The sequence below is a fragment of the Zea mays genome, chromosome 5 (genome assembly GCF_902167145.1).
Source record: "Zea mays cultivar B73 chromosome 5, Zm-B73-REFERENCE-NAM-5.0, whole genome shotgun sequence".
Taxonomy (NCBI): domain Eukaryota; kingdom Viridiplantae; phylum Streptophyta; class Magnoliopsida; order Poales; family Poaceae; genus Zea; species Zea mays.
The window spans coordinates 25,085,965-25,098,263 of NC_050100.1; the positions used below are offsets into that span (position 1 = coordinate 25,085,965).

Here is a 12,299-nt window from a genome sequence, read left to right on the forward strand (position 1 = left end):
TGTTTATAGGCGGAGGAACGACAATTTATAATGGAGAGAGAGTCTTGATCGGCGTACTGTGAGTGGTGATGTCGTCACAGTGCAATCACAACATTCCGAGGTTGGTAGGGTAACTTGGCTCATGGTGGGGCATTATTTAGTTGTGATTGTGACAAGTGACTGGCGTGTGCTCAGTCGGGTGCACGAGGTCTTACCGGAGTGGCTTTCTACACCGAGGTATCACTTCAAGGTCCGCAACACGACACTTTTAATATAGCAGCTCGACGTGCACGACAAGAATGTCTTAGGGTAGAGGGTGTAAGTGGGGCTTGCCAGGATGCACAGATGCCAAGGTGGCTAGAGGCAGACTTGCAGTTTCTTCACGCATGTGTTTTTTCACAGGTGGTTGTGGGCTCCCTGTGTCTAGGGTGAGTTATGGCGGGCGGGCATCAGACGTTTTCTAGAATTTACCACGATAAAAGATAAGCTTGGACTATAATTTAGAAGAATATCGAGGAATAACCGATGAATGCCTTGGTTTGCATAGTTTGGATTAAGCTAACATAGTAATCAATAATTTTAAAATAAGCTTTATTTTATAGTTGAAAATTGGGATGTTATAGGTGCGATCCGTGCTAAATGGCCTAGACCCGGCCTAACATTTGAATATGTTTACGCAAAATACTATTTTACACTCTAGATTATATTATTTACAGGGTTAAGTTTAAAAAAGGATGGGATAGTGAGTGTGATAAGAGAATGCTGGACTCACCAGTCACCAATCACCACTTTTACGCCTAGATCAGCTCTCTTCATCCCTCTATAAAATGCTGCAGATATTTCTTTTTCTCCGCCTCCTCGCTTCCCTTTCCGTGTCGCCCTAAAAGACCAGACTACCCCGCTGCCCCGAAGTCAGAGCCTCAGAGGGGGGAGAGGAGGCTAGTAGGGATAGCGCATCGTCATCGCACCTCCACGCGCCGGCGAGCCAGACCACCAGAGGCAGCGATGGCGGTGGCGGAGCTGTGGGAGACACTGAAGCAGTCGATCGTTGCATACACGGGGCTGTCGCCGGCGGCCTTTTTCACGGCCGTGGCGGTGGCGGCCGCTCTGTACCATGTCGTGTCGGGGCTCTTCGCAGCCCCGCCCCCGCCGCCGCCGCGCCCGCGGGAGGAGCCCGAGGCGGAGCCGCTCCCGCCCCCCGTGCAGATGGGGGAGGTCTCAGAGGAGGAGCTCAGCCAGTACGACGGCTCCGACCCTAAGAAGCCGCTCCTCATGGCCATCAAGGGCCAGATCTACGACGTCACCCAGAGCAGGTCTGTTCTTTGCACTAAAACACTAACTTACCTCCCTGTCTTCATGAATCGATCACTGTTTAGTGATTAAATTTTGTTGCGCTGGCCTGATTCTACCATAGCCGAGTCAGTACTCATCATATAATTTATTATTATGCCCTATATATGAATAGAAGTGTCGCCACTACTTGTTATTTATGTATGATCGTTGATGAAATTGGCCGGCTTTGCTATACTATTTGGCTGACCTGACTAAATACTGCTTGCTGATTTTTTAACGCATAACGGTTGAATTATCAGTTTAGCTCCTTCTCCAACTTTTCAGATAGACTGTCTTTGGTAGATAGATTGTCTTTGGTGGATCGTGTAAATAAGGATACGGTACTGTAGATGACACTGTTTAGTAAAGTTTGAAATAGGGGATAGATGAGATAGGGGGAGATAGGAGATGAGATAGGAGGAGCTGCTGCAGACAGCCTTATAACTACTTCTCCAACTTTTCAGATGTAACTATATATTTGCTTTTTTCCCCCTGATGATGGAGTAATCCTTGTGACAAGTGCTCGACCTCGAAATTTTAAGGTTCTGAATGCATTGTCCATTTGAGTTTTATGATAGTGTCGTTTCTGTCCTTTGGATGATGGGAGTAATCTAGGTTATAAATCTGCTAGAATTTCCTGTTTAATGTCTTGGCGCATCCGGGGAGTCAGTTGCCTGGGTGGCATCAAGACATGGAAACTATCAATTAATTGCTTTGTTGTTTGTTATGAGGACGTGTTGCAGCATATGTAACTGTCTGTAGCTCAGCTTGTCGAGGTAAAAAAATCAGGATCATTGAATTTACTGGTCACGGCAACATGGTTTGGTTGATTAATAGTTGTAAAATATGAAGTACCACTGTACCACTATGGTTAGCTAGGGGATGCCTTTTTTTTGGTAATGGGTGAAAATTTATTGTGTAAATCACAGGCAGCAGGTTCGCAAGATACTTTGGGGGCCTTGATATCAATCAATTCCATAAGCTGAACTTTCCTTTGTTGTCTGGATGCCTTATAAAGCAGTATATATAATCAATTTCTATTTGATTGGAATCTTTTTAGCACAAGTTAACTGTATGCCAGCTGAGATGATGGCTTTAGAGTTGATAATGGAGAGTATATTTGGTGATGATTACCTTATTTGATATAGAGTTTCAATGCTCATATATAATAAAAAGTTACCGGATTTTTAGCTTTTGCGCTTCAAGTATCTTTTCGTCTGTGCATAAGCTGGGTTCTATTGTTGCTTCTGTAATTTGTGCACTGTGTTCCATTGTTGCTTCTGTAATTTGTACATTGCACTGTTCCTGGACTTTTGATATAGATAGGCTTCCTAAACAAACAAACAAAAAATGTTGTGACCTTTTTTCTTGTAAAGTGTTCTGATTCAACGGGAGATGAGCGCTACTTCTGCACATGCATTTTAGTTGGCACCGGTTGCCCGGAAGGATTAGCGAAAGCTGTTTTAATGGTTTTTCTTTTATGTTGTTTTATTCTTTCTTTGTAGAAGTTTTGTGGTTAGGTCTTGGCAATGGAATAAGTAAGATATGTCATATGTCTTAGCTAGCCCTTTGGTATGCAAGATGTAGTTGCTTGTGTACGCATATTTTTGTGGTGGCCGATGCGTTATTCAAACTTTCTAGATCTGTTGTATTATTATTACTATGCACATCTATCTTCGATATTTGTGCAGTGCACGGCTGTCCACGCGAAACACATGCAAGGCGAAGGGTCACTTTTGTATTACGCATGCTTTATGCATATCTTATTCAAGAATAGTTGTGCTGATTTGGACAGTTGTGAATCAATCTCTCTCAGTCCACAGCCCCGCCCTTCTTTTACTTTTACATGTTGAATTCTGTATTTATAATGTTTATCAATTGACCCCTGTGCAGAATGTTCTATGGACCTGGTGGACCATACGCCCTATTCGCCGGCAAAGACGCCAGCAGAGCCCTAGCGAAGATGTCCTTCGAGCCACAGGATCTGACCGGCGACATCACTGGCCTAGGCCCGTTTGAGCTCGATGCCCTGCAGGACTGGGAATACAAGTTCATGAGCAAGTACGTGAAGGTGGGTACTGTCACGAAGAACGTCACCGTTGAAGACCGCAGCAGCGCCGCAAGCACAGCCCCTGGAACCAGTGAGGCCGCCACCGAGGCCGAGAAGGCGCCGACTACGACGACGACCGAAGAGAAGCCGAGGGAAGTGCCAGCGGAGGCTGTGAAGGAGAAGGAAGCCGCCGCTGCCGCCGCCGCGGCTGGTGAAGGTGCCCAGGAAAACTAGAGCATTTTTCAGTATGCAGCAATAATTCGACATGGTCCCATTCGGTTCGTGTCGGGGCCCTCTCGTATATCGTATCAGCAGCGTGGCCTGTGTAATTGGATATACGTCATCTGTACGAGCGCCATGGCCCTTGAGGAGCTGGTGCTTTGTGTTGTTATTAGTCGTCCGTTGCAGATTTTAAAGACATCGGGTTCAGGTTGGGCGCCCCTGGCCCTGTTTGGTCGGAAAACAGGCGCTCTTTCAAAATGAGTTATTTCTTTGTACCGTATGATCAGTCCACGTCGGAAATTACTCAGTTTATCATCTCACCCATTTGGACTTCCGTTAGGAGTGGTTTGAAGAATTAGTGGGGATTAAATTCAAAATTAAATAGAAAGATATTTAATCTTCTCTGATCCTTATGTCAGGGACATGGCCTTGGTGGGAATGCAATCATAGGGGTGGTTGGGTACTCCTATAGGAGGTCAATGACCGCAGAAAGCTTTATTAGAGCACCTCCAACAGCTCCCCAATCAGTACCTTTAAAACCTTGATTTGAAAGAATAGCAGGAAAAAAAAAAGTATCTCTAACAGCTCTGAATGTGTGCTCCCAATCAGAGCTACAACGGCCCAAGAGTGCGATTATCAGCGAGGAGAACTGCTACGCTGCCGCCAGTTTGCCGCACTTCGGTACTTCGCGTTCAACCTTGGGTCTGGAGTAGCAGGACAGCAGGTTGCCGATGAGCGGAAGCGGCCGCGGGCCCGGCGGCCGACGCCCGGAGGAGCCCAGCGGCGGTGCCGGGTTGGTCAGGTAGCAGAGGGTCGAGAAGACGAGCATCGTCACCCATAGGCACCAGAGCTCGGGCGTCGCCATCTCTTGATCTTTCGCTCGTCTCGTGCTCGCATTTGCAACGCTTGGAATACGTGTTGCTGCATGGAAATCGTGGCTGACCTCGTTGGCCAACCCAAGGCAACCCCCCCCCAGATGCTTGGCTTGGCTGGTGACCGAAATAGAAACATATATATTGCTCTGCTACTTCACTCCAGTCAACAACAAACAAAGGAGCAGAATCACGGGAATAGGACCTAGGCGGACTGTTTTTCGAACAAAATAAGGAGCTATTGGAGTTTTAGTATGTTTTTTTTTGGGGTTTCTATAGTTTTTGGAAGAACCCGATATAGCAATACTGGAAGAATAAATATTGAGAGCTAGATGGTCTTAAATAGTCCTTAGTACTATTTGTTTGTAGAACTGTATCTTCTAACTTTAAGATGCAAACATGCGGATTTTCCAAAAACCCGTTTAGCTGACTGAAGTTTGACATTTATAATTTTAAATTCTAAATCGAAATACACAAAAACCGGACCGATTTTGTACCAGTTCTTTTATATCGGTTAGTACCAGAAACGGTAAATTTTATCGAAAACCACCGCACGCACATACGGCCAATGTCACGGGAAAGAAGCCCGTGCGACAGGCAGGCGGGCCCCGGTGGGCAGGAGAGTCCGAGAGTGTGGCCACCACGCCGACACGCTTCGCCGCTATCATCAGGCGCGGGCGGGAGGCGGGCCATGCGAACTCGTGTGCCCACCTCGCATGTCGCATCACAGGCCATACAAAAGACGAGAGAGATAGGAGCGGCAGCCACCCCCCAAACTTGAGGCCACCACACTCCCTTCCTCCTGTAGTACAAAGAGCAATCCATATTAGCCCTTCATATTTTATTTTACCATTTACCGTTGTATCAAAATTCACGGTAAGCTTTCATTAAGATACGATACGATCTTTATATATCTAATCACAGGAAAAATGTAATAATTGTGTTTGCAAAATAAATATACTATGGTTTAAACACAACCAGGTGTCTCACAAGAGTTCTGTATAGAACTAATTCATCAGGATAAGTTTCTAAAAAAACCTAGTTTGGCAGAAAAGAAGAAGTCCAAGGCGATATTCTCTCCATTGGCTCTATGACGAAGGCCCATACGTAGTATTTTTTTTTTTGGTAGCATAGAAAATTCCGGGCCGACCCGAAGATCTAGTTTAGTAGTTCCAACTTCCAACGCACCAACACCACGTGAGGGCCCCACAGGCCATGCGGCTCCGGCTAGGCGGCTACCCAACAACCCCTCCCATAACCTTTGGCTCCCAAGCTGAGCAGCACAGCTTTCTTCCTTCTCCCGCATCCAACTCGTTCGTTTTATTACCTCGAGCCAACGCGGCGGGACCGAAACCAATTCCACATCTCCTCCCCCTCCCTCCCTCCCACCGAGGACTCTTTCCCAAGACCTGCCCCGAGTCCTAGTTCGGGAGAGAGGTCGAGGGAGGCAGCCCATAAATTCCTTGCCCGCGAAAATCTCTCCTCGCCTCTCTCTCTATATATTTCCGCTTATCTGCCCGCGCAAATTTCTTGCCGCATTGGTTTGGTTTTCCGGCTCGGCAAAGGAGACGGCTTTTCTGTCTCCCGTGACCTACATGATGGCGAGCACGGCTCCAGCGGCCTCCACCGCCGTGGCATTCGGGGCAGCCGCCACGCCGCGGGGACCGGCGTCGGCGTCGGCGGCGCTCTGCGCGAGGGTGCCTGCCGCTGCCGGCGGCATGCGTCGCTCCGGGGTGGCCGTGCGGTGCGACGCCGGCGCCGACGCCCAGGTGCGGGCGGTGGCCAAGGCGGCCAGCGTCGCCGCGCTCGAGCAGTTCAAGATCTCCGCTGACCGTGAGTGCCTTGCCCCTCGCCTGTGTGACTGTGTCATCGAATCCGCCGCCGCTCTTGCTCTTTCCAGTAATAATTCCCGGATTGTGCGCTGGATCGGTTGCGTCGCTTCGAGGCTGTTGCTGCAGTTGGGATTGGTTTTGGTCTGGTACAGGTCAAAAGATCTCGGTGGTTTGGGGAAGGAAGGAAAAAGGAGTAGTAGGTGTGAACTTTGCATTGTCCCGTTGCAACTTTGCCTTGACCAAGCATAATTTGAATATGTGGAGTAGGAGACCGGATCGCATGGCGTCGAAGAGAAATTAGCTTGTGCCATTTTGCAAGGGGTCGTGGGGATGATGAAACTTCTGGGCATCCCGATTCGAACTTCGATTGCTTTTTTTTTAACCTAGTCAGACTGACAACAGGGAAACGGAAAGTAACATTCGGGGGTTTTGTTCAAGCAGTTAACTGATTGTGGAGCTATATGCTTCACAGGTTCGTGGAGCTTCTGTTTGTGTACATATAAAAAACTTAATGACTATCGTATCTATATCCACCAAAACTTCATGTTGTAAGAACCTAGGAGTAAATGATAGACTATGCATATTTAACTGTACACTCCTATAAGGAGGAGAAATCTATATTTAATAACGATGCCAAATAATTAATATTCATATGCTTTTGCGATCAGCTATTGGGCATCCATTTTGTGCAGAAATGTTTTGGGGGTTCTCTTGTTTTGGTCATATTCATCTAGTGCGAGCATGTTATTTTCACCCTCTAGAATTTGCTTGGATAAACATCTTCACAAATAAATTAAGAAAGCTTTACATTGATGTGCAACTAGATCCAAATTATCAATTTCATAAACAAATTGCTCTGCTCTGTGCAGTCTTTGACAATGTTTTAACTTTATATCCACGACCAGGGTACATGAAGGAAAGGAGTAGCATAGCTGTGATAGGCCTCAGTGTGCACACAGCACCAGTGGAGATGCGCGAAAAACTTGCGGTTGCAGAGGAACTATGGCCCCGTGCTATTCAGGAACTTACTAGTCTGAACCATATTGAAGAGGCTGCTGTGCTTAGCACCTGTAACAGAATGGAAATTTATGTGGTGGCCCTATCATGGAACCGAGGTATCAGGGAAGTCGTGGACTGGATGTCGAAGGTGAGAACCAATCGATCAACTCTATTTGTTCAGTCTGTTGTCTTTTTGCCGCAGTTTCAGATTAGGAAATATTGCCTAAGGGCCTGCTCGTTTTGCTCTCATTTCATGTTGATTGGTTGGGATTGAGTGGGTTTAATTCCCAAACAAGTTAAAATCTTTTATATTTTTTTTCCCAATCTCATCCAATCCACGTGGGATAGGAATAACCGAACAAGGCCTAATGTGTGTGTGTTTTGTGATTTTGCAGAAAAGTGGTATTCCTGCTTCTGAGCTTAGGGAACACCTATTCATGCTGCGTGACAGTGATGCTACACGCCATCTGTTTGAGGTATCGGCTGGGTTGGACTCTCTGGTTCTCGGTGAAGGACAAATCCTTGCTCAAGTTAAACAAGTTGTGAGGAGTGGGCAAAACAGTGGAGGCCTGGGAAAGAACATTGATAGAATGTTCAAGGATGCAATCACAGCGGGAAAGCGTGTGCGCTCCGAGACTAACATATCATCTGGTGCCGTTTCTGTCAGTTCAGCGGCAGTTGAATTGGCCCTGATGAAGCTTCGAAAATCTGAAGCGCTGTCAGCTAGGATGCTTTTGATTGGTGCCGGCAAAATGGGAAAACTAGTGATCAAACACCTGATTGCCAAAGGATGCAAAAAGGTGGTTGTGGTCAACCGTTCAGCACAAAGGGTGGATGCCATCCGCGAGGAGATTAAAGCTATCGAGATTGTGTACAGGCCTCTCTCGGAGATGTATGAAGCTGCTGCTGAAGCTGACGTCGTGTTCACGAGCACCGCATCTGAAACCCCATTGTTCACAAAAGAGCACGCAGATGCACTTCCCACTGTTTCTGATGCCATGGGCGGTGTCCGGCTCTTTGTCGACATATCTGTCCCAAGGAATGTCAGCGCGTGTGTCTCTGAAATTGGCTCCGCGCGAGTGTACAATGTTGATGACCTGAAAGAGGTGGTGGAAGCCAACAAGGAAGACCGTCTCAGGAAGGCAATGGAGGCGCAGACAATCATCACCGAAGAGCTGAAACGGTTTGAGGCATGGCGGGACTCGCTGGAGACCGTTCCAACCATCAAGAAGCTGAGGTCATATGCCGACAGGATCCGAGCCTCAGAGCTCGAGAAGTGCCTACAGAAGATCGGGGATGACGTTCTCACCAAGAAGATGAGGAGAGCCATCGAGGAGCTAAGCACCGGCATCGTGAACAAGCTCCTCCACGGCCCGCTGCAGCACCTGAGGTGCGACGGTAGTAACAGCCGCACCCTTGATGAGACGCTCGAGAACATGCATGCTCTCAACCGGATGTTCAGCCTCGACACGGAGAAGGCGATCATCGAGCAGAAGATCAAGGCCAAGGTGGAGAAGACCCAAAATTGAGGCCTGGAGTCAATTTTTCTACCCGTGTATACTTCACCCTCCAACCTGATTCCATTTTTTTTATCCTCTCACTTACTGAGCTCCTCCCCGTCTTGCCGAGACATCAAACGTGTCGTGAATTAGCGCCATGGCAGCAGCTCAATCTGTCGAGAGAGTGGCAAATTCTCTCTACTCGAGCTGCTTTTCTTTGTACATTTTTGCTCGAGCTGCTGTGGAGCAAGAGCCCCATTCTTAAGTTATATACTTTATTCGGACGAAATAAACAGGAATATAGCAATGTGTCAGCTGATGCCGTTTTCCCTTTGGCATCACACTTGTAAGGTTTACTGATACCGTATACCTTTTAATGCGTTAACATTTCCAAAGAGTTTAACCTTGCTTCTGTAGGGGCCAGATTGGTCTGTCTCATATGTACATAATTTCGTCTGTTTATTTAATGATATATCGACAAATAAGACTGACACCCTAGATTAAGGATGACGTGGAACACAATTACTAGCTCTGTTGTCCATGGGATGAAAATCACACAAATTGGCAAATACTTCCTATATGTCTCTTGTGCTAAAGAAGAATCGATAACTAAGCCCTTCTATGATAGAAACTAAAGGCTAAGGTTCAGACACCAATGAATCTACTGAACAGGAGGTGTTGAAGAGGAAGCTTTAAGCTTACATGTGGAATACAGGTCCAACTTGTAGGTCCAGGCTATATGGAAAGCTACTCTTGGTTTGTTCATAACTAATCCCAGTCTCAAATAGATATCCGATTGCTGGACATCCAACAGTTACTATTGGATTTTCTAAGGTTCAGACACCAATGAATCTACTGAACAGGAGGTGTTGAAGAGGAAGCTTTAAGCTTACATGTGGAATACAGGTCCAACTTGTAGGTCCAGGCTATATGGAAAGCTACTCTTGGTTTGTTCATAACTAATCCCAGTCTCAAATAGATATCCGATTGCTGGACATCCAACAGTTACTATTGGATTTTCTTACCAAGTAGAGAACTGAAACACCGTAGTTTTCATTTTAAAAAAAACAACTATGGCATAGAAGAACATCAGGAGCTGTTTCATTTTTAAAATCAGAAGAGCTGACCAACACAAAAAATACTTTCCGTTGCCGGGACTCGAACCCGGGTCTTTCGGGTGAGAGCCGAATATCCTAACCAGCTAGACTACAACGGATCGTGTTATTTTGCATTAAATTTAGATTTATAACTTGTATCCATTGTATCCTAAGGGGGTGTTTGGGAGTGAAGTTTTTTCACAGTTTTGGAAGAATACTGCAGTATTCTCAAATACTGCAGTATTATTTACAGAATGGTGTTTGGCAAGCTGGCTAAAATCTCTGTTTTCAAAACTGAAGTATTGCAAATACTATAGTTGTTTTAAGGTATTCTAAACTTAGGTCTGGACCTCAGTTTTTAAAATTGTGGTATTGTAAACTGCGGTATTGTCATGACTAAAGTATACTGTAGTATTTCAAAAACTGTGGTTTTGAAAAACTTTGTTCCCAAACATGGCCTAATTTGTGAAGAGACGTATGCTTCTACTCGTTCGTTTCTGAGCCTCTGAAGAAAAAGGCAGTGGCTATTGACGGACCCAGCACTGATGGCCATCATCGTACTCTGTCTGACCTTTGGTTGAGCCAAACTATTGAAGTACTAGGTGAGTGATCGTGTGTTACAACGGAACCGTATAATAACACGATAACAATATATATTATAGATAGTTATATGCCCGTGCGTTGCTACAGAGCTAACATGTTATATTAAGATATATTGAGATACAGACGGGCTAATTGTCATTCTATGCTCTTGTTTGCATCTTTTGAATGTGCCTGTACTTTCCATGGAAATTAAAAGGAAAATTGCCAAACTATTCTTAGAGAAAATAAGCAATCAATAGTTTTCAGAATTATGGAAACAGAAGGACAAGTACTAAGGGTAAGGAAACATAAACAGTACAACATCTGTCATTCAATCCATATCTGAATTATGGCAAACTTTCATGACGACACAATTGTCTAGGAGTCTTAGTGAAGGTAGCAATCAAAATATTTTACAACATCTGTCTTGCCAAAATATTGAAGGCAATGCCGAAATCATATGTGAGTTTAAATCCATAGCAAGTCAAAATCCTTTCTAGTTTTTTAAATCCACTCCATAATTGATGGAGGCCTTAGTGATGACTGATTACACAAGAACCAGCAAAAATACTTCAACAAATTCTAGAGTGCTCACCCACTACCAACCTTCTAAATGGATTGAACCCTGAAGGAGGTGTGGTTGACCAACCTACTTGAAAACGTACAACAATGGGTGCATTCGCCCGATGGCTGGTATAAATAATTTCCATCAGAATCTTATTGGAGTACAGATGACATCAAATCTTAGCAGAATTTTTAAAACAATTAAATATTGTATGATAACTTAATATTTCATATTTAAGATATTACTTACGGCTGCACAATTAAATAATATGACATTGAAGGGCTAGAAGAGGGAGGGCATGTGTCTGGCAGTTATGGAACCAGAACCTGATCTACCTGGGCTCCAGCCCCAGCTCATTGCTCAGCTACATACAGGCACACAGGCACAGACAAGACACGATGTAGAAATGATGTGGACGCCTACACGATGTAAATTAATTATTATTCTAATTCACTAAAACTGTATGGACGGAACAAATGGTAACTCTCTTTGCTCACTTCTTAATTGAGCTCCTACCATTATGTTAAAAACAACAGATATAGATTCATGATTTGAACCATACATGTCCTGCCAAATGCTATGTAACTAACTTCGCCTACAAACTTTAAGCCGTAAACATAAATTGCGAGCTCCGCTAGTTTGAGCTAGAGGATCTGAATATCGGCATTCCGTTGAACAACTTCTGAGCGCAGCCGAGATCCCTGATCTATAAAATTGGTACACAAAATTATCATTCAAATAATGAAACTAATCTGATAGAAGTGCACAAAACAGAACGGTTGTTGGTTTATTTGATATCTGACATGGGCAAGTAAATAATTATTGTTTGTAGTAGGCCAAGTCTTTGTCTTGAAGTCGATGAATTGATTTCAACTCCTAAAAAAACTCTAATATTCTTTTTCCTACATAGAAATGAAGTTGGCATAAGAGGCAACAGATACAAACAGATGATATATGAGCCAGTTTAATTTGTGGAACATGAAGCAAACAGTTGCACCCAACAAACAAAAAAACATTTCTGACTAACAATGTCAGTTATAGGCATTGGATAATTACATCTGTAGGAAACGGGTGACGCCTAAGAGGGGGGTGAATTAGGACTTCTAAAACTTTTACTAAACTAGGCCACAAATAAATCCCTAGAGCAAAACCTATGCAAATAATCAAAACTAGAATGTGCAAACTAGGTTTTGTCTAAATGTTGCTATCTCTACCGCAAAGGCTAAGTTTCAATCTACACTAAATAAGTATGACTACAAGATTGAAACTT

General features: G+C 44.8%; 2 protein-coding genes and 1 non-coding gene across 3 annotated transcripts; 2 read left to right on the forward strand and 1 right to left on the reverse strand.

Moving 5' to 3' along the window:
* The first annotated feature begins 817 nt into the window (after window positions 1–817).
* Window positions 818–3,903, forward strand: LOC100282951 (membrane steroid-binding protein 1). The gene is made up of 2 exons (NM_001155856.2): window positions 818–1,292; window positions 3,205–3,903. Exons 1-2 carry the CDS (start codon window positions 985–987, stop codon window positions 3,593–3,595), a joined length of 699 nt encoding a protein of 232 aa, NP_001149328.1. The 5' UTR covers window positions 818–984; the 3' UTR covers window positions 3,596–3,903.
* A 1,839-nt stretch (window positions 3,904–5,742) lies between these two features.
* LOC103626130 (glutamyl-tRNA reductase, chloroplastic) lies at window positions 5,743–9,188 on the forward strand. Its single transcript, XM_008646517.4, has 3 exons — window positions 5,743–6,288; window positions 7,193–7,434; window positions 7,682–9,188. The coding sequence occupies exons 1-3, from the start codon at window positions 6,051–6,053 to the stop codon at window positions 8,813–8,815; spliced, it is 1,614 nt and encodes a 537-aa protein (XP_008644739.1). The 5' UTR covers window positions 5,743–6,050; the 3' UTR covers window positions 8,816–9,188.
* A 740-nt stretch (window positions 9,189–9,928) lies between these two features.
* On the reverse strand, window positions 9,929–10,001 carry TRNAE-CUC (transfer RNA glutamic acid (anticodon CUC)). The gene has a single exon. It is a non-coding gene; the product is annotated as a tRNA-Glu (tRNA).
* Window positions 10,002–12,299: the final 2,298 nt, after the last annotated feature.